At 50.0% G+C, this 26,288-nt stretch overlaps 9 protein-coding genes across 9 annotated transcripts; 1 reads left to right on the forward strand and 8 right to left on the reverse strand.

Moving 5' to 3' along the window:
* Positions 1–1,115: 1,115 nt before the first annotated feature.
* Positions 1,116–2,399, reverse strand: M437DRAFT_74752 (uncharacterized protein; the record flags this gene model as incomplete). Its single annotated transcript, XM_041026296.1, has 2 exons — positions 1,116–2,138; positions 2,193–2,399. 2 exons carry the CDS (start codon positions 2,397–2,399, stop codon positions 1,116–1,118), a joined length of 1,230 nt encoding a protein of 409 aa, XP_040880525.1.
* A 1,387-nt stretch (positions 2,400–3,786) lies between these two features.
* Positions 3,787–6,816, reverse strand: M437DRAFT_47181 (glycosyl transferase; the record flags this gene model as incomplete). Its single annotated transcript, XM_041021402.1, has 8 exons — positions 3,787–5,428; positions 5,480–6,017; positions 6,070–6,147; positions 6,195–6,298; positions 6,353–6,414; positions 6,467–6,502; positions 6,564–6,576; positions 6,632–6,816. The coding sequence occupies 8 exons, from the start codon at positions 6,814–6,816 to the stop codon at positions 3,787–3,789; spliced, it is 2,658 nt and encodes an 885-aa protein (XP_040880526.1).
* A 712-nt stretch (positions 6,817–7,528) lies between these two features.
* Positions 7,529–8,436, reverse strand: M437DRAFT_46779 (uncharacterized protein; the record flags this gene model as incomplete). Its single annotated transcript, XM_041021320.1, has 2 exons — positions 7,529–8,190; positions 8,250–8,436. 2 exons carry the CDS (start codon positions 8,434–8,436, stop codon positions 7,529–7,531), a joined length of 849 nt encoding a protein of 282 aa, XP_040880527.1.
* A 1,144-nt stretch (positions 8,437–9,580) lies between these two features.
* Positions 9,581–10,288, forward strand: M437DRAFT_65466 (uncharacterized protein; the record flags this gene model as incomplete). Its single annotated transcript, XM_041024587.1, has 1 exon — positions 9,581–10,288. The coding sequence occupies one exon, from the start codon at positions 9,581–9,583 to the stop codon at positions 10,286–10,288; it is 708 nt and encodes a 235-aa protein (XP_040880528.1).
* Positions 10,289–11,483: 1,195 nt separating this feature from the next.
* On the reverse strand, positions 11,484–15,471 carry M437DRAFT_46772 (ARM repeat-containing protein; the record flags this gene model as incomplete). Its single annotated transcript, XM_041021318.1, has 4 exons — positions 11,484–11,746; positions 12,053–12,191; positions 12,227–15,396; positions 15,453–15,471. 4 exons carry the CDS (start codon positions 15,469–15,471, stop codon positions 11,484–11,486), a joined length of 3,591 nt encoding a protein of 1,196 aa, XP_040880529.1.
* Positions 15,472–15,929: 458 nt separating this feature from the next.
* Positions 15,930–18,337, reverse strand: M437DRAFT_47032 (Cullin-domain-containing protein; the record flags this gene model as incomplete). Its single annotated transcript, XM_041021370.1, has 3 exons — positions 15,930–16,118; positions 16,178–18,078; positions 18,139–18,337. The coding sequence occupies 3 exons, from the start codon at positions 18,335–18,337 to the stop codon at positions 15,930–15,932; spliced, it is 2,289 nt and encodes a 762-aa protein (XP_040880530.1).
* Positions 18,338–18,941: 604 nt separating this feature from the next.
* On the reverse strand, positions 18,942–19,545 carry M437DRAFT_47237 (uncharacterized protein; the record flags this gene model as incomplete). The annotated part of the gene is made up of 2 exons (XM_041021416.1): positions 18,942–19,280; positions 19,339–19,545. 2 exons carry the CDS (start codon positions 19,543–19,545, stop codon positions 18,942–18,944), a joined length of 546 nt encoding a protein of 181 aa, XP_040880531.1.
* Positions 19,546–19,979: 434 nt separating this feature from the next.
* M437DRAFT_83888 (SPRY-domain-containing protein) lies at positions 19,980–21,568 on the reverse strand (the record flags this gene model as incomplete). The annotated part of the gene is made up of 3 exons (XM_041028010.1): positions 19,980–20,752; positions 20,803–21,108; positions 21,169–21,568. 3 exons carry the CDS (start codon positions 21,566–21,568, stop codon positions 19,980–19,982), a joined length of 1,479 nt encoding a protein of 492 aa, XP_040880532.1.
* Positions 21,569–23,096: 1,528 nt separating this feature from the next.
* On the reverse strand, positions 23,097–26,024 carry M437DRAFT_74760 (ARM repeat-containing protein; the record flags this gene model as incomplete). Its single annotated transcript, XM_041026297.1, has 3 exons — positions 23,097–23,198; positions 23,249–25,867; positions 25,923–26,024. 3 exons carry the CDS (start codon positions 26,022–26,024, stop codon positions 23,097–23,099), a joined length of 2,823 nt encoding a protein of 940 aa, XP_040880533.1.
* Between the last annotated feature and the right edge of the window lie 264 nt (positions 26,025–26,288).

Genomic DNA, 26,288 nt, shown 5'->3' on the forward strand with positions numbered 1-26,288 from the left:
CAAAAGGCTTCGATACAGCGGTCCAACAAGACTCTACCGATCTTTCGAGGAGAGGAAGCAACGAGAATTTGAAGATCAGTACAGATTGAGAATCGACACTTTCGACCCCTTGGTTGATGGCATGGGTTGTGGCGGTTATATGCTGGGTGTCGATATTGTCTCGTGTATCTCTCCTCTGAAGCAGACAACGCATCTCGAGATCATGCCCGGGCTGACTGACGATAATGCTGGTGGATCACTTTTATGTTCCACTCTGCGCTGATAAATATGGCGTACATGATTTTGTTGTTGTAATCTTGCTGATATTTCTAGCAGATCAGGTCATCTTCTTATCATCTCCCAATGATCTTAATGTCTTCCGTGTGGTTGCTTGCCTTCTGCTTCAGTCGGAGCTTTAACGACCAGTCTATGCTGGGTGGACATGGCAAGCAGGTCATCGAAGCTGACCCTGAAGAATTCATCAGGAGGTCAAGCCCAGAGAAGACGAAAGGGCAATGTGCCACCAAAACTGGCGTGATGATATACAAGTGCTATACACCAAGGTTGATACTACCCAAGGTATGGTACATCTCTTTCTGCGACAGTCATTGTCCGCAGCTGATCTTATCAGACGTTCTTTACTTCATGTCTACTGGTATCTTCTACAGATGGAATGAACCTCTATCATATTTCTCTCATGAGTCCATCAAACATATCAAAATCCACGAAGGCACTAAGACTAAGAAGACTTTCGATATGATACTAGATGTCACGGAACCATATTTACACTCTGGCAAGATCACCAAGGTCGAGCTTAAAGGCCTCTCAAAGCAAGATCTCGAGCCTCTTAAACGCTAAGCTAGTAGGAACTAACACTGCGCTGATCACTGACTGTTGCCTAGATACCTTTATATGCAGTGCGCGGAAAAGGTCGAGCTGGCACGTCAATGTGCCGATTACAAGGGTTTCGTCGCCTTGGCACTCAATTACACCTATCTTGAAGCTTTGCACAGCAGATTGACCTTGCATGTGGTCGGTCCTGACAACATGTCTTGCATTTTGTGATCTACCCAAGTCACTCCTCTTTCAACCACTGAACTTCGAGAAGTGCACCACGGCAACCATATCATGACCCATCAACCGTGTTGCTCTCCAATTGTTCCTTGGGGTTGCAACCACAGATCCAAAGTCGACTCAAAATCCTGCATTCCGCTTGACTTTATTCTCACGGTGGAAATAGGAAGCATTCTCCAATCACAATCGGAACCTTCGAAGTCCTCAAGTTCAAGATACTCCAGATGCTTTAGTTCATCCTTCAACATTCTCAAGAAGTCGGCTGCAGATAACATCTCCTGACTTTCATGACGCAGACTCGAACCGCAAAAGACAATTCGAGATAGCCTCAGCCGCTTTAGTGATCCAGAGTGGGCTCGCAAGAAACTTGAGAGAACGTAGACTTCAGCTTCACAGCGTGATATGTCGATCTCGCAAAATGTGTTGGTGTTGAAGATGGTAGCTAGTTTGCCTAGACCAGCTAATCCTTTGAAGCGGGCGTAGTTAGTCACTTCAGAGCGCCTTAAGCTCCGGAAACCAAGACGACGGTTTTGACAGTCGATATCGAGGCGAGAAGTCATGCAGTCATCGCTCTGTGGCATGATGTCGAAGCGAAAACTCAGCTTTGAGTTACAAAGACCGGCGTCAGAGAGGATGTTGGCAAGGATATGATCAACTCTGTGATTTACTGGCCTGGATGTTTCTCTTGTCCCCATTGGAATTGTCATACCCACACATGCGTCCAAGGTAATACATTCCAAGGGGTAGTTGCAGAGTTTTGCAGCCGTAATGACTGCACTCAAAACTTCACCACTAGCTCTGTACCAAGCCTCGACCTCAAAAAATTCTTTGTAGTACGGATCTGCACTCCAGCCTTTGTGTAGCGGAGGTATGCTGGCATTGCTATGTTTGTTGTCGAAGATTCCTAACGCTGGCGATACACCAGCGTCTCTGAAGTTTGTCAAAGCTTGTCTAATCAATTTGATGTGTTGACTAGATTCGATAAAATGCTGTTGCTTTTGGATGCAATGGCTATGTGCTACGAGCAGTCTGGTCTCGGAACCTAGATTGTGGAGTCGGAGAATTTGCTTTACGAGAGAGACATCCTACCTAATAGTGTAAGATGCGAATAAAATGCTTTTAATATGGCCACATAGCACTCTGTTCTCTGAGATCTTTATCAAGGAGTTGAGACAGTCAGGAAGAAATGCAGGACGTAGTGTATGGAAGTATCTGCGACCGAATGTGGGTGTTGCGATTTGATGTGCTTCACTACAAACGAGTCGTAGACAGGCTAGAGTTTTGCAATCGAGCAAATCGACTGCAAGATTTGATATCTCGGCAGGCAGCTTAAATAAGATGTCCATGATGGGTCTGGGATTGCTTGCGATTGTAAGGAGTGAGCGGAGAGTAGTGGAAAGGCAGGCATGAAGTGTCATAGGGTGGGGCTGAGACTCGTCCTGCGCCTTCTGCTAGGCATCCAACATGACTTCATCCTTTACCCGCCTTAACGCGTTACACCCTCGAACAGCAACAGGTGATCCTGCGGCACTCTTCATCAGCTCTTGTGTCAAAGAAAAGGATCTGTTGACCAACTTGGACACTGTTTGAGACAGCGAAGCGCTTGTGGATAAACCTTCAAAGCGACCTCAACTCCCTTTTGCAAAGCGTCTCTCAGTCTGGTGCAAGAGCTCAACGTCCTCGCAGTACTGACAGATGGCTTTCATGTCTTTCCACTAAGCTAATATCCATGCAGGAATACTGCAGCATCAAGTCACAGAACAAAGCAAAAGAAGGCAGACCGCTAGCCGATTGGCGTTGGCATGTCACCATAGTTGTTGGAACTAGATATACTACCTAAGTCATCCTTCTCTCACAAGTCAACAGCCAGTTCACTCAGTGAACTTGATCATCAGACCTGCCGGGGTAGCTCAATCGGTAGAGCGTGTGGCTCTTATCACCTGATAAAGTACAACCTCAAGGTCGCGGGTTCGAGCCCCGCCTTCGGCTATTCCTAAACACAGTTGACTTTCTTTTTGTACCTTTTTTGCACTATCTCATTGTATCAAGAAAGTGTGGAATAGATGTGGTGGAAAGATCAGAAACTTTTTGGGTGATAAAGCCTGGCTTGGCGGTCAGGATCTGCATTCGACTCACCCGGATCTGGCAAACAGCCTCTTGATTTCTTCTTGGACTGAGGATATCCTGATCTGTTGCATCTTTCTATCTTTTCTTGCACCGTACCCATGGTCTTATGTAGAAGTAGTCCAGACTCAGACTCAGACTCCAAATGGCAGGACTGCAAACCTGAATTTGAGCTGATGATCAGCCAAGCACCAGACATGATATGTATGTGTAAGACACTTGGATCTTTTTATTGTTCATTTCGTCGAGTGTGGTTCCAGCTAGCTCTTCTACCAAAGGTGTTTCTTCAACGCTTGAATATGTCTAGATCGATCTATAAAACATCGATACCTCACAATATGTTGCATGACAAACAGCGACCGGCCAAGAATAAGCCTTCGACCCGTAGGATTGGACAACTAGTTCCAGACTCATCTTCGATCTGCATGTTTACAACCTTATGCGTATAATGAACAGCCTTGCTTCATCGTAACGGTCGGGGTAATCGTGGACCTCCAGAGAAATTGACTACTAATGTTTGATCATTACTAGAAGAAAGCACTATGAACTCCTATACCCATTTATCATATCTCGTGGGTTTGTGAAAGACGTCTAGCTACCTTTCTACAATCATGCACCATTCTGCTTGATCTTTTGGGGCTCAACGTTCCAGATCATCTCGGCATACTCCTCGATACAACGATCAGCAGTGAAGAAGCCCATGCGTGCGACAGCGAGAATGGTCTTGTGAAGCCAAGCTTCCTGGTCCTTGAAGGCTTCGTCAATGGCATCGTGAGTCTTGCAGTATGCTTCAAAGTCGGCAGAGGTCAACCAGTGGTCGTGGTTGATGACAGTGTTTGTCAGAGCGGCGAATTCATCCGAGTGGCCGAACATGCCATTCTGAATGGCATCGAAGACCTTCTGAAGACCGTCATCGATGAGGACACCTTGGTAAGTGTGTTGGTGACGAATGTCCTCAACATCCTCGGCCAGATTACCGAACAAGAAGATGTTGTCCTCGCCGATCTCTCTAGTGATCTCAATGTTGGCACCATCGCAAGTGCCAATGATGAGACCGCCATTCAGGACGAACTTCATGTTGGAAGTACCTGAGGCCTCGGTGCCGGCAGTAGAGATGTGCTCACTAATGTCAGAGGCAGGTGCGATGATCTCACACTTGGAGACATTGTAATCCTCGATGAAGATGACCTTCAAGGCATCACCGATCTCAGGATCATTGTTGACAACTCTACCAACCTCGTTGACAAGGTGAATAATGCACTTGGCCATCCAGTAGCCAGGAGCAGCCTTTCCACCAAAGATGGAAACCCTGGGCTGCATCTTCTTTCTCGCCTCAGGTGACATAGCTTTGAGAGCCAAGTAACGGTGGATGACACCAAAAATGTTGAGCTGCTGACGCTTGTATTCGTGGATACGCTTTACCTGAATGTCGAAGAGAGCTGCAGGGTTGACTGTCACACCAGTAGTTTGCTTGATGTAGTTGGCGAGGCGAGTCTTGTTTGCATATTTGATATCCTGGAACGCTTTGCGGAATTGTTTGTCATCGGCGTATGCCTCGAGCTTGTGCAAGAGAGTCAGGTCCTTCAGGAAGTCGTAGCCACCAAGCTTGGAAGCAATGAGTTCAGACAGCTTGGGGTTGGCTTGGTGCAACCAACGACGAGGGGTGATACCGTTGGTAACATTAGTGAACTTGTCCTGACCGTAGATCTTGACAAAGTCCTTGAAGATAGTTGTCTTGATCAGGTCGGAGTGCAACTCTGCTACACCGTTGACCTTGTGAGAGCCAACAATGGCGAGGTAAGCCATACGGATCATTTTGGGGTTAGACTCCTCAACAATAGAGACACGAGAGAGCATGTCACGGTCCTTGGGGTAGGTGCGCTCGACATACTGCAAGAAATGCAAGTTGATGTCGTAGATGATTTCGAGGTGGCGAGGAAGCAGATGCTGGATCAACGGAACAGACCACTTCTCGAGGGCCTCAGCCATGACGGTATGGTTGGTGTAGCCGAAAGTGTTGACAACGATGTTCCAGGCAGTGTCCCAGTCAAGGCCTTCGTTGTCGACCAGAATACGCTGCAGCTCTGGAATAGCAAGCGTTGGGTGAGTGTCATTAAGTTGAATAGCAATCTGGTTGGGGAATTCCTTCCAAGCCTTCTTTGACTTCTTAAAACGACGGACAATGTCATGAAGAGAAGCAGCGCACCAGAAGTATTGTTGCTTGAGACGCAGCTCCTTACCGCGGTCAAGGCTATGGCGATATCAGTGTACTGCTTATCATGGCTTGTCAGACGCGACTTACTTATCATTCGGGTACAGCACAGCAGAGATGGTTTCGGCTCTCATCTGGTCATGTACAGATTGCTCATACTCGCCCGAGTTGAACTTCTGGAAGTCGAACTCGCCGCTGGCAGCTTTGCTGGACCACAAACGCAAGTTGTTGGTGGTAGGAGTATTGTAACCCGGAATCGGCACGTCGTAGGCGTTGGCAGTCACTATCTCGCCGTTCTCCCAAACAGAGACCTGTCTTCCGTTGTCATCGTTGTACTTGCGAACGTTACCGTAAAATTGGATGTCGACGGTAACATCGTGTCGAGGGAACTCCCAGGGATTGAAGTCGAGCCAGTAATCGGGAACCTCAACTTGGTATCCGTTGATAATCTCCTGCTTGAAGATACCATATCTGTATCTCAAACCATAGCCCCAGGCAGGGTAGTCGAGCGAGGCGAGACTGTCCAGGAAGCAGGCTGCTAGACGACCAAGACCACCGTTACCGAGAGCAGCATCACGCTCAATGCCAATCACATCCTCCATGCGGAAACCAAGATCCGCAAGACCATCTGTACAAAGGTTAGACCTAGCATGTGTGGTATATCAGTATGAAAACCATACCTCTTGCGACATCCTTCAGGCCGACGTTGAGCATGGCATTGTCCAATGCTCTCCCCATCAAGAATTCAAGTGAGAGATCTATGGCTGTCAACAACGACATTTCGAACGAGGATGGCCGATCTTACAGTAGACACGCTTTTGATCAGCGAAAGTGTGGCTTTGTTGCGTCTTGTTCCAGTCAATAATTAGACGGTCGCGGAATGCCAGAGCTGTTCCGCCATAGGCAGCACTGTGATCCACATCAGCTCGACTCTTTGGCTAAAAGAGCACCCTGGGATCTGACCCTTCATCGCAGTTGTAGAGGGAGCGAGCGAGGGTTGTCTCGATGTGACGGATGGTGGCGGCCTAGCAGTTCAGTTAGAACTGTACGGTTTATGTTTGCTGAAGCCTGTTGTACCTCAAAGTCCTCCTTGTTGGTGAAGCCTGAAGCGCTCTACTCGGGTCAGCATTGATCGTTGGATGGGGTGCGTCTCAGGAATTGGGCATTGCCGTACGTGTTTCTTCCAGCTAGAACAGTCGTGTTAGTATGGTACACAATACGGCTTCTGCTCTGGTTACTCACGCAGTCTTTTGAGCGTCGGGAATCTCGGCTTCGACGCTCTTGATATCGGATGCACCAAAGCCAGTAATTGTACGCTTGTGCTTGGGTCTTGTGATGCCAGCGGGTCCAATGGGACCTGAGAGCTCAGCGACTGGAGCCGATGTCGAGGGTCTGCGTGAACGAGAGGCAGTAGCTGTGGTGGCCATGATGACTTTGGTACGCAAAGACTAGAGAGCGAGGGCGTTGGAGGGGTATGAGGGGCAGTCCTTGCAGCTAGTCGGACTGGAACTGCAAGACGATTGACAGGGGAGGAAGGAGGATGAGATGAGAAGCAGAGGAAGGAGTCGATAGCCCCCAACGCTCCCGGAGCTCTGGATGTCGTGCCGTGGGTGGCTGCTGCGTGCGAGATGCTGCTGCTGCTGTTGGGTCCTACCAGCTCCGTGACTTCCCCCAATGTCTCCTGATGCGGGGTATTCAGGGAAGGCGTCGGTCTGGAGCCGCTCGGATCCTTCAAACCTTCTTGCAGCTCTTGAGTCTTGGTCCTTGCCCTGTTCGGTCAACAATCGTCCCGATTCTTGCGCATGAACCACTAAACAGTGACAGTTCTGACCGACATGCAGTAGCTCATATTGATATCAGCAATGCTAGGCTATTCTGCTGTCTACTTTTCATCCACCGTCGCCATATTGTAGAGGCTGATCGGGTGGGGTATCTTCGTGACCAGCAAGAAAACATGCAGTGTTCCTTTTCGCCTATGCCCTTCGTGCGCCATGACCCTCATATTAAATATCGCTTTTGTCCTCCTAACACCTGATACTTCATGCAATATGTCGTACTTGTACCCACATTGACCCCCAGGGCCAACAAGCCTGTCTGACGAAGCCCGCTTCGTACATGAACACCATCTACTTGATCCATCTACGCTGGGGTCAAAGGAAGATACTGAGTTACCGAGCTGTCATCCCTGTGTATGCACTCTGGTGATGGATCAGGTGTCGCAAGTCCATGCTGAATGACCGTTTGTGGCCCGAGGATTAACCTGAGAGCATCTTCCTCCTCCTCACCGACGATGAATGGTGTGCACACTGGATCTTTGTCGTGTGCGACAACTCCCGGACCTGAAAGAGTCGCGAGAGCTGCCTCAATTGCCTTCGGTGTAGCGAGGGGATGAATCGACCAATCTAGCTTGGCAAGAAGGATACGATTCAGGTTGCTGATCTGCTCAGTGCTGAAGATGCCTCCGGACACTTGTCTTGACCAATGGAACAAGTTTCTAGGATGATCCTCGGTGAAGGATACGGCAACATTCAGCGCTGACAGAACAACCAGAGCTCGCTGGCAACAACCATCTGATTCTGGTCCGTGGATTTGCATAATCTTAGCAAATGCGGTAGGGTTGCCGTGCCAGCAATGCATAGCCGCAACGGCTGGTTGAGACAAGATGTTGTAGGTCAGGGCAACAGTCTCCATGGGCACCCGAGAGTTGCTCAAGAACTGCGCGACCTTTGTTTGCAGTGGTTTGATGGAGCTGCAGCTGTCACAAGAAGTGATATTACACAGCACCTTTGCAGCAGTGGTGACTATAATTTCCATGAGCCCACGTGCTCACCAGCAGACGACGTATTTGATACGAACTTACCTGAGGCGGAAATGTCGGATGTCAACGAGTCATGTCTTCTATGAAGAGTTTCCTCTCTCCACCAAGCTTCCTTCATCGTGGGCGAGGGTAGTTGAGATAGAGGTGAGAGGCTGTCCAGATAGGCATCAAGATCAGGGGAGGAGAGAGAGTCGCAGAAGCTCAGGGCTGGAGAAGATAGAGTCGACATTATGAACAAATGCAGATGCGTTGAGAATTCAAATGAGCATGCTCTTCTAGGTGGGCCAATACCGATATGTATATGTCGAGAGCCGAGACCAGGATTGTGACGGTTGTCTGGATTGGAGATGAGGTAGCGTGAGAAAGAGAAAGATGAGAAACGGCGAGATATTATGCAACAGAGAAGGCGCGTGGAATCTTTCTGTTTCCTTCGAGCGGAGTGCCGAACTGGAGGTTCAGAAACTAATAGAGGAAAGGTGCGAGACAGGCAAGCCTGATGTGGGGATAGTGGCGTGTATTAGGATGAGAACACTTCTCAACGCTCCGTTTCAAATCTGCTCATTGATGCCAAAGAGGGATAGTGACATCCTTTGGCATTGGAGCGGAAAAGGTTGATTGATGCCCGGCTTCACCGACTTTCGATTCCCGCGTCTGTCTTTGACTCTTCGTGATGGCTCGGCCCAACTCGCGATTGCGTAGATCAAGAGGGCGCAGTACAGGACGCGAGTCTATGCTAGGAGGCTCATGCGTCTCTTGGCGAATTGGCATTGCCCTTTGAAGAAAGCCCAAATACGAGTCAAGGATCTCCTTCGAGGCGTGATGCCGCACAAGGATCAGAAGAGTCGCACAGGCTCTTTGGTATCAGGGTCGTATCAGATACGTCTTGCCAAGATGTGAGTTTAGCAAGACAGGGCTTAAACGACAAGGGCCGAGGCGGCCGAAAGTTTGATCTTCTTTGTGGCTGGGCACACTATTGTTATTGAACAGCTCCGAGCCTTTTTGTCGCAAGCGTTGTCTCTATTGAACTCTTGGTCGAGGAACAGATGTTTGCTGCTGCCACCAGAGGCTTCTACGGTATCAAAGACAACCGCACGTTGTTGTCTTACTGGGCTGAGCACACAGCCTCTCTATCTTAACAAATGGAACCAACGCTGGACGATGCAACGACGGCACAGGCTGGTTGCTCAAGACAGCTCGTGCTTGATCGACAGTCTGAGTGAGATGCGGGGAAAGGTTCTGCAGGGAAGTAGTAGAGAGGTACCTTCCAGATGTACCTCATCCATCGTAAGAAAGAAGTCTCAATGGCAGCTCTTTCCTAGGCTTAGCAACCGTGAATCAAGACACAAGGCAAGTGGCATGCGTCGTTCGTCGAGATGTCGTTGCCTCAACGAGCGACGAACGAGGGTACTCGACGCAAACACCTTCCGTTCGCCTCACTCTTTTGTCGAGAACCACGAGACATCACCCTTCCTGCAAAACTTCATCTCTCTTCAAAGTTCATTGTCAGCCCGTCTGCAACAATCGTCTGTCGACTCACGCCTCATACAGTACCTCTGTTGAACCTGGCGTCGACAGCGGCAGCAACAACTCGCTCTTCTGAACATCCCATCATCGTTACCACAACAAATCATCCAAAAATGTCTGCCCACCCATCTGCCAACCAAGATCTCATCAACGAGCGTCCCGGTACCTCAGTTGGCGACAGTAGCCCTGTCTCCACCGGCTCCTCGACCTCTCCCAACATGGGACCCGTGTACCACTCACCTGAGATGCATCCTCCTCACTCACACGCCGACGTCGGGAAGCAGGCTCACGACGTGCAGGGCCATTCCTCGCGTCGTCTCACCGACGAGTTCGAGCAGGCTCTGAGAGATCGTGCTGCTGCCACCGGCAAGCAAGAGCACATCGACGCTATCGGCCTTGCCATCCGCAGCGATTTCGGTGGCCCCGATGCTCCTCCTGCTCTCTACCCGGGCAGAAAGCAGAGCTTCAAGCTGAGCGATCAGAAGAGGGCTGCCATGGAGCACATCTTCAACAAGGAACCCAAGGCTGGCTACACCACTTCCACTCCCAAGAACTAGCTTCAAGATCGTCCTGTGGCACCTACATCTTCTTTTCTGCACACTTGGGCAGATGCTTCATCAACACTGCAATTCGTTCAATCAGTGCTCTCGCTCAGCAAAACAGTATTGAAGAAGGCTATGAAGATTCGAGGCCACTCCCGGAAGCGAAAGATCTCGGCGGAAGAAGCTCTTACTGACGACCTGGTCGATGAAGGCTCGCAGAGGTGACATGACTTTTATGGTTCATGGCTTATGGTTCATGCTTTATGTTTCATGGAGGCGTTTGCTGGTGATGTCGATTGACCTGGGAATTTTAACGGCGTTCTCACTAACCGGGCGCAAAACGGGCGTTATTCCTTCAGCTGTACTGACCTGCGTTGCTTAACCACAAACCTTAACTCCAAATTCTTTGTGCCCTTGTTGATCGTGCGATTGTTTGGAACGTCCTCTTATGATAAGAATGAACTGTGGTTACCACAATAGCTCCTTCAGTCAGCCCTATTTCAGCCATAGCTATGTTTGTCAGAGCTCAATAAACAGCCCTACCATGTCACATTAGTATGCGTCAATCAAGCAAACTGTTCAGAGCCGCAATACACAAAATTGCAAACAACATCGTCACCACCGGTATGCCCGACACAACAAGAAAGAGCATGTTTTGAAGAGAATATCTACTTGTTTCGTCTTTTCCCATCTTTGCAAGAAAGAGCCAGACGGCGTTAGAAAAGAAAACAAGAAGAGTACGTTGGGGCTTTTTGACACCTCCTCCTTCTTCCTGCAAGAAAAGAGGTCTCGGCTCATTCAGCAAACCCGTCGTAGATTCCTTGTTGCCGCGAATCCTCTGCTGTGTCCTCGGATTCTTCTCCCTTCGCTGCATCTCTGGTGTTGGGGCCAGGCTCATTCGGTCAAAGCCACTGTCATTCTGACCACAAGCAAAGCTTTTACCTTTACTAGAAGACCAAGCATAGTGAGCGACTTCCCTGTTAGTTCGAGATTAAGCAGCCTCGGTGTTGTCGACTCGAGTCGGCCGTTCAGGGACAAAGCCATACGAAGCTTCATATGTCGGTGGTTGTCGGTTCGGTAATCAATACGTATCGATATGCTTTTCAAGTCCTGCGATTGCCCAACGGGGGGCCTTACATCAGTCTTCTGTCGTTTCTGGTATTGGTGACTTGTGATTTGTTGTTTCAAAGCTGCACCGTCTCCTTTTGGCTCAAGAATTGCCAAGAGCATCAGAGCCTTTGTTCTTCTTTCCAGAAGTCTTTTTCTGCCTCTTGCTTGTGACAATGTATGACTCCAAGCTCAATTGAGTTTCTGGCTTCTCTTTCTGCGATGGTGTGTGGGGGTTGGAGGAGGAGGATTTGGCATACCAGTCAACATCACTGAGCTGCAGCTTTCTGCTTCTTGTGACGTTACGTGAAGTTCCCGATTTGTCGATACGAGGTTGATTGTAGGGAGATTGAGCATCTAGAGCAGCTGTGGGTGTAGAAGAGGATGAGTTAGCACTTGTGGTTGATGTGGAGAGCCTGGGCTTTGTGTTTTCGTTGTCGCGAGTGCAAACGTAAGAGGATGTGATCGCAGAAGGGGGAGAGGGTGAATGAAGACTTAGACCATGAGCAGTGTTGATATTGCCATGGCTGCTTGATCTCAATGTGTTGGACGTTTTTGCAATCACAGGATTGTTGGAATCCCTAGGTAGCAGTGGATGGTTCAAGGCACCTTTGCCTACGAGAACCGTGCGATTCGTGTTGTGCTGTAAAACATAGTGGAAGGATGATTCACCATCGTTAGGGTCCTCGTCGCGGAGATCATAGTTCAGGACCAAGTTCTTGATGCGCTGCTGCTCTGCACGAGCTTGCTCTTGCTGACTGCGCATGGCAACCGCAAAGTTCGAGTCTGAAGGTAAGTCAATAGAGCGAGTCTATGAAAGTCAGCATACAAGCACTTTGAAACTACAGAAAGATGGGTCAAAAGTCTTGCCTGTGGTTTGTTGCCTTTCCTGCTGAGAAGTGCAAACTTCATCGTGTTTGAAGGAGCTTCAACGGGCTGGCTTGGTTCACTGTTAGGAGTTGACGTGGCAGTGGCAGTCTTACGCATTGGCAAGGGAACGTCAAAGACAGGTTTGCGGTCAAACTTGCGTGACTCAACACTGTCTGCCATCATCTTGGCCAGCTCTCTATCGAACTCGGCATCTGCCTCAGGATCACGCTGGTCCTCAGGGCGAGTCACGATAATGTGCTCCTCTTCCTCTTCGGAGTCTTCCTCTGGAGTTTCGGCAGCGGCCTCGTCATCGGTAGGCTCTGCAGCTTCGTCCCCTGAAGATTTGTCGTCTTCACCATCGTCGTTGTTGACGTCGTCGATGCCACGGCCATCTTCCTCTTCCTCTTCTTCCTGTTCTTCTTGCTGCTTGTTAGGTCCGGTCGTCTGATAGTTGTGTTTGACAGCATCGCTGAAGACTTGCTGTGCTTCTTCGAAAGTTGTAGCAATCTTCCACTGAGGTCGCAGCAGGGCAAACATGTCTTGAACGACAAACTCGACATCCATGGGCATCGGCTCCTTGGTTTGTATATAGTACTGGAAGAAGGACAAAAAGAAGTCAAGCTTCTTCTTCACGGCGCCCTTGTCAAAGTACATGCCGCAGGTCTCGAGAAGACTAGCCACAAGTCTGATGCGGAAGTAATCATCCGGCAAGTCAAGCATGTTGTAGGAACCAGGGCGAGCGAAACCACCTGGATGACCGCAATTCACGATGTGGTAGAGCGTATCAAAGATGAGTGCAGAATCAACCATACGGTAGACGTACAGCTCTCCAAGATACTTGACTTCGGCGATACGCTTCTGGTTCTGCTTGAAGTCGTTGGTCTCAAGTCCAACTGTTATTTGCTCGAGTATGTCGTCCAGCACAGAGACAGTGAAGTTCTGGTGGTAGCGGTGCAGTGCTCCAAGAATGACAGCCAGCAGATGAATATTGCTGTACTTGATCTTGCCAGGCTTAGTGAAGATCTTGCGAAGTAATTCTGGGACCTCTGGCTCCTCCCAGTGCAGCTTTCGAATTTGCTTAATGACTTTCTCGAGGGAGCGCTTCGACAGATCTAAGTAGATGAGCTTGCGCACGTACAGCTCCAGAGGAGTACGCTCTTTTTGTTGGATGGCAGCTCGCTCAGGTGGATTGACGTAGTACATAGCGTTTTCGATAAGCATGCGCTCTTGTTGTCCCAGATGCTGAGCACCCTTCTTGCGCTGCAAAGTCTCCAAGAAAGAAGCCATTCTGGGTGAGGTGTCTGGGTTGCGGAGGAGGTAGCGACCACAGTTCTCGAGAAGATTTGAGATGATCTCGATGTTCATACGTGAGAAATCGTCCAGGCTGACCTTTAGGCAGTGGAAGATGACATGCTCAGGGACAACACCAAATTTGGTGAGCTCGGCAATATATCTGATGTTGACCATACGGACTTGTCCGAGGAAATCCTTCGACTTGCGCCGTTGTAGACTTCTAAACTCTTCATCGAGATAGGCAATCAATGCTTGCGGAACGTCAACCAGATGCTTTCCGAGAGTAGCAACAAGACGCGAATACAGAGGCAACAGATCGGTCCTGCCTTTGGGGATGTCCTGAATAGCCCTTACCAAGCGGTTCCGAGAAGCCTTGGAGTTCAAGAAGCAGAAGTCAATAGCAAACTGATCGACTTGATCCTTGTTGGTCAAATCAACAAGCTGGGCCAGCAAGGCGTCGACCTGAGCACCAACTGTCTTGTTGGCGATAGCAGTCGACTGGTCGTCACCCTCTGCTGCTTTAGGCTCTGCACCCTCGGTCTTGTCCTTGACCTCAGATGCCTCATCAACCCGCTTACCAACTTGATCGTCGCCGTCAGGTTTCTTCTTCTTGCCATCCTCAAGCAAGATTCCAGGAACTCTGTCTTTGAGATCAATCAGATTCTCGTAAAAGCGTCGCTCTTCTTCATCCTCCCAGATGCCAGCGCCTTCGCCTTGGCCGCGCAGATATTCACCAGTCTTGACCAGACCAATACCGCCATCACCACCAGCATTGTTCGACTCCTTCTCAGAAAGATCTGGCATCTCTTCACCTAGTGCATCTGCCAGGATCTGAGCATTTGAGACCAACTTTTCGTGAGATTTTGTCAATTTTTCAAAGTTGGTTTGGCGATCCTCGAAGACTTCTCCAGATTTGACATATGCTTCGGCATTGCGTCGTCCTTGGGCACTGAGATGTTTCTGATCACGAATTATATGTGCCTTGACGTCCTGGAAGTAGCGGCTGAGAATGTTCTTGAATCGTTGCTGCATGTCGGGGACACATAGCGGAGGGTCTTGAGTTCCATTTGCGTCGCCCTCAACTTCATCCGTAGCATTAGTCGTGGCGGTCGATCCATCCTCGGCAACAGTCTTGCGACCATCCTGTGCAGACTTGGAAGCCAAGATATCCCAGGCAAAACTCTTGACGAAGATGACAACCAGAGGTAGATTAACATGCTCGCGATCGTGGCCCAGCATATCCTTGAGTACTTCCAGAGGAAAAGGTTCCGGGTCTGCTGAATCGGATCGTGTAGTTTTGGCCTTGGGCTGAGTTTCCGCAGGCTTCCCTGACTCTTTCAACTTGTTGGCTTCTTCAGGGCGAGCAATGTCTTCCAGACTACGCAAGACACCGACAAGCCACAATTCGGTAGCCACACGCAGAAGAATGCGCTGTCTCGAGATTCGCTCCTTCTCTTCTCTCTCCCGTACATCCTGAGCCAAAGCCTTCAACTGAGCTCTATCAGGAGTGGCAAGACCACGGCCGACGAACCAGCCGAGCATCTTTGTGAACTCATCGGGACCAAAACGTTGGTGAAGGGCCGAGACGATTTCAACACCGGCAGCGATTTCTCCAGGAGTCTTGAGTTTAGTGAGGCCCTCGAAGCAGGCAGAGATGATCTCGGACAGGTATTTGTGGAGGGAAAGAGTGCAGATTTCCTGCAGGAAGACGGCCTGGCCAGCAGCGTTGATGGCGGTTCTCAAACGCTTGATGAAAGCGGTGTTCTTTTTCATGGACGAGTCGAGCGAGCCCTGTACAGGAAGGACATTTGTTTCACCGGCCCATGCCCGCTGGTTAAGGTCGCGCAGCTCGCCTGCAATTCATGGTCAGTGATGTATACTTGGCTGCCGAGCTTGATGTGCGGCGTACGCTTCCTCTGTCTTTCCATCGCGTTGCTGTTCTTCAGCGATGGGGCGCAATAGCTGTAGGAACTGGTATATCGGTGCCGTGGAGTTCCAGCATCTGGTTACCGTGTGTGTTGAATGAGATCAAGAACGTGGATTGCTCTTGTGATGATCATTGCTGGCTGGTCGCGGGGCGGTCATTAGTGTTTGCGCTTTCCGCCCAGGTGTGGAGATAAGATTAGATCCGACACTTCTCCGAATCATATCAAGTGTCAACATGCTCAAGGAATCATGTGCAGTACTGTTCGGTGAGGAGAAGGATAGATACAAGTGCAATTGCATTTCTACGAACGTGAAAGCTCCAGAATAATGACCGTCGTATCTTGCGACGATTGTAAAGCCACGCCATCCAGAACGCCATGCTCGAATTCTACTAGGGCATCCCATTTTCGCACCCCAAAACGCCTGCTCCCATTGTTTCGTGTCTCTCCATGCTCTACCACTAAGCCAGATAGCCAAGCTCATCGCCTTCCAGACGCTCGAGATACTCCTTCTCCAGAAGGATGTCGATACACTTCTTGATGTCTGGAACCTTGGGCACAAATCTGTTCTTGATCTGCGAGATAACCTCGGCCACGAGCTGTGTGTGCTTCATTGTCTTGCGAGACTTCATGATGCGAACGATAGCAGACTGTCGATTACGTTAGCATACTGCACGTTCGAAATGACATTGTTCAGAGAATGACTTACCTGCATAAGCATCTTTCTGTCCTCCTCGATGGTCTTGTGCGTCTCCTCGACTTCCTGCTTCTGTTCCGATTTGATGGCGATGTTGAGGTTGACCTTGAGCTTCTTGTTCTTAAAGCCGTGGTTGAGAGTGTACGAGGTACCGCTTGCTTGACCAGCGCCTTCGGGTTTGGCTGTGAGCACTCTTGCCTTGAGCATAATAGCAATCGAGGGATCGAGTGTGTCCTTGTTCAGCTTCGTGGCTTCGGCAATCTCGTCGTATGAGACAGTTTCGCTGTCGTTGAAGAGCAGCAAGATGGCCATCTGATATGTCGAGACTTGGAAGGTGTATGGGACCTTGTTCATCCTAACGTAGTTCGCTCTGATCTCACCCTTGCAAAGATGCCAGAGCCAAGTAAGCTTACGGCCACCATGTTTGCTAAGGTAATAGCTTTGGAATCGCTCGTACGTGCGCGCGATGTCTTGTGGGGGTGTGAAAGGAGTGCTCGAAGGCTGCAGCGGCCAGAAACCAGTACCGAGGACATTGTAGTATGAGTCGATGATGGCCTTGCGGTCAGACTCTTCAAGGTTTCCCTTGCACCATTCGTCGTATGATGCATTCAGATCCTTAGATGTCTGCATGTCCTGGAACATACGCTGGAGCTTGTTGGTGTACTCGAATCCACTGGCGTCTTTGAGCTTGGAGATCATGCTAGTCTCAGCATCGCCGGAAGCAGATGTGCCTTGAACCAAACGCTTGGCCAGTGTCTTGGAGTAGAACTTGTTGAAGACATCCTTATCCTCAATGTACTTGAAAACGGTCATGACCTGGTTGAGTTGTTGCTCCATGTCATCTTCTTCGGTGCTCTTGGTCGACTTCTTCAGCAGTGTGTCGGCATGCTTGGACAAAAGCTCGGGAGAGCGAGTTGATCCGTTTTTACAGATGGCGTTGCGGTTGACATAGTTGCGGCAAGCATTGTCGAGGCTACGAACGAACTCAGACTCGCCGTTGAAAGCGGTCTGTACGAGGTCCGAGTATTTTGTGTGAACCTCAAGCAGGGCGTCCACGTAAGTCTTGGGGTCGACAGAACTCTCGGCAGCAGAGGCAACCTTGTCAACGGCAGCGTTACCGGCTCTGAGAACGTGAGCCTCGAACTTGCTACGCAGAGGATCAAGTCCGTCCGGGATACGGGCCAATAGCTTGTACATGCGAGTCATGTCTTCGACTCTATCATTGTCGAGAAGGACCTGGAATTCGTCGCGCAGAATGGCACAGTGATCAGTAATCAAAGCCCTCTCGCAAGTCTTCATCAACGGAGTCATGATCTCGTTGAGAAGGTACAGAGGTACACGCTCCTTCTCTTCTTCAAGACGCTGTTCGGCCTTCTTCATGTATTCAACGACGGTGTTCTCGGCGAGGAACTGGCGAGACTCTTGGGCGTAGTACTTCTCGGTAGCCTCGAGGTATGGCTTTTCAAAGTAGACGCGGTAGACATCGAGAGTAGACTTCGTGCTGTCCTGCTCGTCGATGCCTAACGACACGAACGAGTCGACAACGCTCTTGATCTGGCTCTGCTCGATAGTCTCGCCGTTACGCTGCTTCTCGACCAAATGCAGGACGGCATCCATGACAGCGTTCTGGGTGGTGCCGAACATGTCCTCCTTCCATCGGACGAGGTGCAAAGTGTAGATGTCATAAATGTCCTTCTTGCCCTCGTCAATCTCGCGCTTGACCCAATGCCTGTTAAGGTAACGGAAAAGGTGGTTGTTGTAGGTGCCGGCGGTGGTGTAGCGGTTCCATTCTCTGATATAGAAGGACAGAAGAGCCTCGTCCGAGTGCTTGATCATCTCGGCGTGGACACTAGCCAGGTGGGATTTGAGATAGTCATTTAGGCGCTTGTAGAGATCTTCTCCAAGGAGGTGTGCTGCGAGCGTGGGTTAGCCTTCTGGAACATGTGGATGGGCAGGCAAATGATCGGACTGACCTCCACGATGCGTGGCATTGAGATTTGTGGTCTGACCGACAGCCTTTTGAGCTGTGCAGAAGTTGTGGATGGCAGTGTACAGACTCATGTATGTCTTGAGGTCGATGCCATCACGCAGGTGATTCATAATCTTCTCGACACCTATAGCGAGGAAGTCCCATGTTCCTTGGATGTCGTCCTTGCCGGGCAGCTGGGGCATAGCGGTGGCATTCTTCGCCATGATTGCGGTATGAGGGGTTTGAGCACGCGGGCGGTTGTGAATATGCGCGTCGCCGAGCAAGACTGTGCTTTGAGAAAGTGGCGAAGAAATGAGTTGGGGGGTTGGAGTTCGATACCCAGATGACGGACACACAATACCGAATCCGAAAGTATTGTCAAAGGGCGATATGTGATAGAGGGGTAGAAGTGAACGCGGAATTGTAGGAGCTCACTCTCGATTGTTCAGTATGTCATACTTCGCGCTGAGGCAACTGCCTACCCTTGACGGCGATTCCCGAATTCTGGGGAAACCGTGGCTGCCAAACCGCGGCTGCCTCAGGACGGCCAAGACGGCGTTTCACTTTATTGTTTTTAAGGCAGAAGTTGCTCTGGTGAAATAAGATGGAAGCTTCTCGCGAATGTCCTTTCTGCTCGGTCAGATCGTGCTTCTTGCAGCTTCACATTGAATTGGGTCCAATCCCGGAAGTTCTGTACAGATATCGCGCGGACACAGGGCCGGCCTGTGTAGAGGAGAAGAATACAATCAAAGACTTGTATCTTTCACGCTGCTCCAACATGGCAATGAGTCCCTCCAAGCACAAGCTTCAAACCTCCGTGGCAGGCCCTTCCTCTCCATACACCGGATCCCTCTCAAACCATCCCAATTTCTCAATCCCTTTAATCTTGCTCTCCTCCCCTTTCTTCCCATAACACATATCCCAACTTAATCCCCTAGGATATGATCCTACCATCTCAAATCCTCCCTTGAGGTCTTCTAGCAATCTGTGAGCTACACCTGCAGGCACGACGACTACATCTCCTTGCTTCAAGGTTTCTTCCACCCGGCTTGGGTTGTCTTCATGCCCGAAGCAGAGTTTGGCTTCTCCATGGCTGATGGCGAGCACTTCGTGTGAAGTGCTGTGGAAGTGTGACGTCGAATACATCTAGTGCCATTAGAAAATCATGCCTTTTTACAGTGGGTTGTTTGAAGAGATAACTCACAGTATACCTCCATGCTGGGTCTACTACACCGACCTTGCTTAGATGTTCTTCGATTTGACTTGCACTAGTGCTCATCTTGAATGCATTTCTATATAGCAGCAGAGGTTTGTTCTGGATGGATGTGTTTGGTGTCAAGCCATGTGCTGGGATCTGATGTTTGGCGACTTTGAGCTCTTTGAGAGGAGTGAGAATGCTTGAAGTGGCCATGATTGCTTGTGAAAGCTTTTGCAGAGTCGGTTTCATGTGGTAAACGATTGTATGTTTTGCCTTGTGTTGTTCTCAGATGCCACCAAATGGTCGAAGGCGTTTGATGAAAGAAGGCATACGTCACAATTCGTTATCGTTATCGTCTGGGGTGAGGCTCAACTTGTCAAGCATGTCACAAGCTCTTGTGGCGCTCAGAAAGAGAGGAGAGATGAGAAGTCGACAAGGTATTGTGAATTTACGAAAGAATATAACACTCAAACCCACCCCAAATTTCCTTTGATCCTGCCCAAACCATGAAACCCTTGTTTGCCCTGCCAGCCCTGCCTGTTCGGAGGGGAAAATACACAATCCATAAAGACACCTTCCACCCAATGAAAAGATCGCTAAGACTCCAGAAAAGAAATATGATGTAAAGATGGGTCGTGGTTGATAGACTAGTTGTCAACGTCATGAGACTCACTTGTCCGCTCCCCAACCGCTGCTTCGTAAGAAGGAATTGGTGGATCTTGGGGTAGTAGGCGTGATTGCTCAGAGTGCATGCTCGGCCGTGGTGTTGAGAACTGGTTCTCCTCATCTGGGCTTTCGTATTCCGGTGGTGGAGCGTCCGATTGCGGTGGCATCGTATCAGCATCCTCGGCCACGTGACCAGCTGCCGTGTAGCTCGTGCCTTCACCTATGTCTTCCCGTGATTCATTCAGGCTGAGTTGAGCCAGAGAAATCTCGGTGGGTGATCGTCGAGGGCCGGGACTGGTTGCTTGCCTTCCTAGACGGACGGAAGCGCTATGTGTGCGACCATGAATAAATGCCTGGCCTTCACGAACACCTTCCCTGCCACCTTCGAGGAAAATGCTACCTTGTTCGCTTCCATATGGTGGTGGCGGTGCAAGGCTGCCAGTCATGGGAGCGAGACCCCACTTCTTGACATTGGCTTCAATAAAGACAAAGCCCATCTGGCCAAAGTTGACTTGAATGTTGCAAGGGCCGGTGGCTCCGACGGTGGGGAACAGATTCTGTGATTTAAGGCCATGAGAAACATCCTCTAGTTTCTTTCCGTTGCGGGTGAAAAAGACGGTTCCGGTGCGAGGTCTGTAGCCTACTCCAACGACATCTCCCTGCTCGTATGATGGTGCATAATTTGTGCCAGAGAAAGGCTGGTTGTATCTGCGTTGGCCTGACGAGGTATAAGCTACGGAGTGCTTGTGCATACCTGTACGAGTTAGTCATGGGAGCCAAGCAGAATCAAGAGTTGCAACATACCAGGAAGTCGGAACAGAGGGTATGGTTTTGTGGTCATGCCGATGCTGATCAGGGTGTTTTCAGGTTTGTCGAAGACCTTCGCTTCCCAGTAGTAAACCTCGTTCTGTTTGGGCACAGGCAGGTTGCTCTGGACACTGCACTCAGCATCGAAGAACTCGATCTCAGTGCGACCTTCGACAAAGCAGTTTGCGATTTCCAGTTCCGGCTCAAACTCCCAAGCTTGTACACCCTTCTCTTGAATTGCAAGGAACTGCGACAAGGAAATGTCGGTTTGGATCGACTCAGGAGGATTAGCTGTGACGAAGGCTTCGAGACACAAAGTCAGCAACGGTTCTTTGTAGGACGATAGGCATGTGCTTCACTTACCCTTAGCGCGCAGATACTCGGCACGCTGCAGGTCGTCCATGGTCTCCAAAGCATCCTCCTCCTCACGCAAGAAAGCTTGCTCATCATCATACTCTCCAGGTCTGCCAATGCTGTCGAGGAAGATACGACCACGATTAGTGTATCGGAAGAAGTAGATGAAAGCCAGGATGATAGCGACAAAGGCGGCCGAGCCAAAGGCAGAGAGCATGCCAATCAGGATGCCTTTGCCCGTCGAACTCAGACCCATGGATTTTACATGTATGTTTTCTGATTTCCAGGAGATGGGGCCATAGTGAGAGCCAACCGTCCATGGTTTGCCGTTGACGATGATGGCGGGCGTCGAGGCGGGCTGTATGTACGAGGTCGACATTGTTCGCGGAAGAGGCGGAGTGAGTGCCATGATGGATTGTGACTATCGCCGCACTCGCGCTGGGCGATGGGCCTGGTTGATTGTTTGTGCAAGGAGTGGAAGGCTTGGTGCTACTGGTGCGGGTTCGATCGTGTCGAGGCGCGGGAGAGGCGACGGCGGGGGAAACGGTTAAAGCCCCAGGTCGTCGTGGCTGCACGAGAGCAACAAAATATGGTGGTATGCCGGATACCAAAATTTGCAAATAAAAGTCCAGTACGCCTTGTCGATGTCAGGCTGATGTTCGATGTAGAGTCAAGAAGTTGATTCGTTTCCAAGGTCGGGCATGCGCATCATGTCGTCGCTCTCGCTTGGCGCCATCCTACTCCAACTCTGCATCTAGACTCCGTGCGGCCTACAGACGTGCGTGTACACTGTAAACCTTGTCCCCCTTTCACACCCCTTATTTGTAACTCGCTACCGCACTCTGCCATCGTGAGCGACTCTTCGTATCCATGAACGAGTTGGATCTTCTATGTACGAGGTCTTCTCTCACAATAATCTTCGTAACCACCGGTCGCCTGACTTCCGATGTTGCTCCATCAGTCTGAGTCAAGCCAAGGTATAGCTTCGCCTCGATCTTAAGTCCATCTAAGCCTTCCCGTGTGCTGGATCTGTCACCCGCAACCGCGGTGGTCTTCAAAAACAGAGATTCCTCTTCAAACCAAGCATGCAGCTGAAAAGAACTGGTAAGATGATTGCTTCCAAACCACGTTGCCTATCTCTCAAAGTATTGTCCATACAACCTATATATCGCCCAAGCCGTTACCAAAGCGGTTGGTTACTTAGCACAGCACGTAATGATATATGAGAGACTGTTTTTGAACATTTTCCACTTGAATCGAGTTCATGGGCTATTCTGCTTTCTCAATCGTGCCTCTGAACAAGGAGATCGGCACTGCAATGCGGTTTCGACCAGTCGGTAGCTCATCTGTCGCATTGCATGGGCAGCCATAGTAGCTATCGCCTTATCGACTTCGTTGTAACGGCTGGGGTTCTCGTCCAAGACCTGGCATACATAGCTCTTGTACATTGCCCGTCATCGTAAGATCGTAAGGATATACAGGGGCCAATGCGGGGATGATACAATTGTCTGATGAAAAGGGCCTATCTATATACCTATCTAGAAGTGAAAAGAAGGTCAACAAAATCTTGTCTCTCAAAGCATCGTCCATCTTCAACCAAAGAGGACTCACTAAACGCCATCGACCATTCATGCTGTGTTCAAAAAAGAAAGAGCAAAGAACGATGGGGAAGAGAAAGCAAGAGAGAAAGAGAGAAAAGGCTGCCGGCTAACCCGTGCAGATGCTACGCTACGCTAAGTACGCTCAAAAATCATAAAAACAGAAACCACTTTTTTCGTGCGTGCTTTCGTATCATACCGCCGTCATCCATGCATTGCGATAGGCATGTATACGACATTGTTCCCAGTGTTGGTTTCGCCATTGAGTGAGAAATAAAAAAAGAAAGACATCGGTCGAGTTATGTGCGTACGACTCCGTTCAAGAATATTCGTTGTCATTTACAGGCTGTAGTTTTGTCTGAGCTCGTACTGCTGATCCTGAGGCAGATGGCTGATGAAACCATCAAAGTCTGGAATCATGTTCTTGTATGCCTGAAGAGCCTGAAAGTTGTTAGTCACGGATGTTGCTGTTTCGCCAATACAACACGTACCTTGTGGAATCCTTCAAAGGGTCTCTCAGTTTGAGATACTGGAACCTTTCGCGAATCGGCCGGCACACTCGCGATCGCTGAGAAGAAAGCGAGTAAACATTGCTCGAGTGCCTGCGGGTTGTCCAATACGATCTGGACGAAACCTCTGAAAGCGTCCAATTTCTCGTCGGTCCACTCGACAGATTGCATAACAGTCAAGAAAGCTGGGGCGAACTGTGCAAGATGGGGCGCAAGCTTCTGGTCGTTACCCAGACCCAAGCGGCCCAGTGCGATTGCCGCGTTCTGGTTCAAAGATTCAGGAACCTGCTGACTGAAGAGGATCATGCCGAGTTTCTGCAACAAATCTTCAACATAGGGGTCCATGCCAGCTTGATGGCGCATTGCAATTTCTCCAACAGACCAGCAGGCATTGTTAATCACTCTGAAAGCAGTCTCCTTGAGCATTGGGTCGGTGTCACGCAGCGCCTCAGCCAAGTCGAGCTGCATGCTAAGGATTTGCATGATAGAGTCGAGATATGGCTGCATTTGGGCAAAGACATATATGGCACAGTCACCGAGTAAAGCATATGCGGATTGTTTGACGTCGTTGTTGCTGTCCCTCATGCAGTAAGCCAGTAGTTCGAAGAAGTTCGGGTTGGCGGTTGCGATGAGCTCGCTAGCTCTAGCCTCGTCGAGTGCCTGGATGATAGCACTGAGCAGATCCAAGCTGGTGACAAGGAAGTCCTTGTCGGGTGTGTCCATATATGCTTGTGAAGCTGCAAGGTTGCTCTCCTCCAGGTTATCCTGAATGATCTTGATACAACGTGAGAAGAACGGTTTGGCGTAAGGCGCAAAAGCCTCCCCGAGAGCAGTAGCAATGTATGCCAGACACTCTAATAGAGGGAACATCTCTCGCGATTTGTCGGAAACTGTAGTCCAACGTTGAATAAGAGCAGGCATAAGAAGGTCAACAATAGCTGGCTGTGCCATGTCGGGACCTACATGCTCCGCCAAAGTCTGAACACAGTCGTACAGAATGTACATGTTCTTATCCTTGTACTTGCCAAAGCACTTGACGAATTGCTGCGCTATAATGACACAGTAGGGTGTGATTTCACGAGTGGCTTGGTCTTCAAGGTTCGCGAAGGCAGAAGCAGCAGCCTCTTGTACACGCTTGTTGTTGTCTAACATGCGGAACAGAATGCCCTCCATCATAGGCTCAAAGAACTGGCGCTTACCAGCCTCGTCCAAATGAGAAGCCCAGGAAGAATAGCGGCCGAGTGCCCAGCAAGTAATCTGTCTTACAACAGGTTGCGAATCTGTGAGCAGCGAGATTAAGAAAGGAACCAGGTCCGGGAGACTTGGCTGCACAGTTTCCATACAGCCAACGGAAATAGCGCCCAGAGCGAGCACAGCGGCTTCTCTGTTCGGCCATTCTGCGTGGTTGAGGTTGTCCTTCAGGTATGGCAAGGTGAACTCGAAGACACGCTCATGGAAGCGCGTGGCGAATGTGTCCAGGGCAGCAGCAGAGCATTTTCTGAGATTCCACATCTCTTCAGGATCCTCACCATAGTCGTCATCCTCAAGCTCGCCGTCACTGAGCTCGTCGTCATCGTAAGCGTAGCCGTTGCCATTCGCGAAATCTTCAGGGTTCACAGCAATTCCCTTTTCCTTTGCACTGGCGAATTGGGGCTTGATATCTTCTTCCTTGTCCTCTTTCTCCGCATCTTCCTCTGCTTCGGCTTCCAATTTTGCTTGATCGTCCTGGCTGTAGATCATGCTCTCCAAAAGCACGGGTACGATTTTCTCGAGGTGCTGGTTGAATCCGTCTTGAAGTTCCTCAACCTCACAGTTTTCGAAGAAGAATTCGGCGGCATCCAGGGCCAGATCGGATTCGGGGTCGCTCTTTTGCTGAACCAGGATGTAATCGATGATACCACTGAGATGCGGCAAGACCAGCGTAGGAGTGTTGGTGGCCAACTTTGAGAAGGAACGGCAGATGAATCTTCGAACTTCCTCATCTTGATCGTTCTGTGCCAAGGTAAAGAGCTGGACAAGGAACTTTTCGACATTATCTTGCATGGCCTGCGACATTGGGTCGTCGATGAAGAAGTTCAGCGTGCCTAGCGCTTTTGAACGAACTTGTGGCGTCGGGCTCGTGGTGAATTCAATAAGCTTGGGTATCAGGAAATCCAGAGGGCGTTGTCCGTCGTAGACTCGGTTGAGAGCCTTCTTGTGGTCTTCGCAAATCTTGAGCAACGCGCTCATGGCTCCGTCTTGGATGTGGGATGCGATGTTGCCATTGCGGTTCTCGATCAACGAGATCAATTCAGAGAGAACCTGAGGCCATCCCAGGATGCCACCTTGGCGCACAATTTCGGTAACGACGTTGCCGGCATAGCTTCTGATGCGCTTGTCCTGGTCTTGGAGGCCTTGGAGGATGGTTGAGCGGAGATAGTCCTTGTTGGATTCAGCCATGGTTTTGTAGGATGCCTTGACGTTATTCTTGAGCATGACAGCAGCGGCGCTCCTTGCTACAAAGTAGTCATCGTTGGACAAAGCGGCGGGGCTCTCGGGACTGATACATAGGTAGGCGAGGTAGTTGTTGATGTCAGGGTTGGAGCCAGCATTTCTGAGTGCCTGTACGAAGATGGTCAGCTCTGCTAGAGGGCGTATCGAGGGAGCAGCAGCTCACCAGCTCAGCGTTCTTTTGCGCAGTCTTGTCGCGAGGGTTCAGCGACTCTTTGAGAAACTGCGCCAGCTGGCCCAGAGGCTCAGGCTGTGGACTCCAGGACATGATGTCTGAGTGTGGAAGCTGACGACACTACCAGGACAGACAGCAGAGGAGAATTCACTTCGGGAGCGACGAGTTAGCAGGCGCGGCAGAGCGTTAACACATGGTGGCCTCGAGCATACCTGATCAGTGGAAAGAGGAAAAAAGTCGATCGTGTAACTGACAAGATTCCAGTGTGGAGAGGATGCAGAAGCAAGCAACCAGGAAAGCCGCAAAAGTGGCGGATCAGCGCAGCAGTTCGGCGCAACGCTTTGATGGCCTGCTATT

Source organism: Aureobasidium melanogenum (genome assembly GCF_000721775.1).
Source record: "Aureobasidium melanogenum CBS 110374 unplaced genomic scaffold scaffold_8, whole genome shotgun sequence".
NCBI classification, from domain to species: Eukaryota; Fungi; Ascomycota; class Dothideomycetes; order Dothideales; family Saccotheciaceae; genus Aureobasidium; species Aureobasidium melanogenum.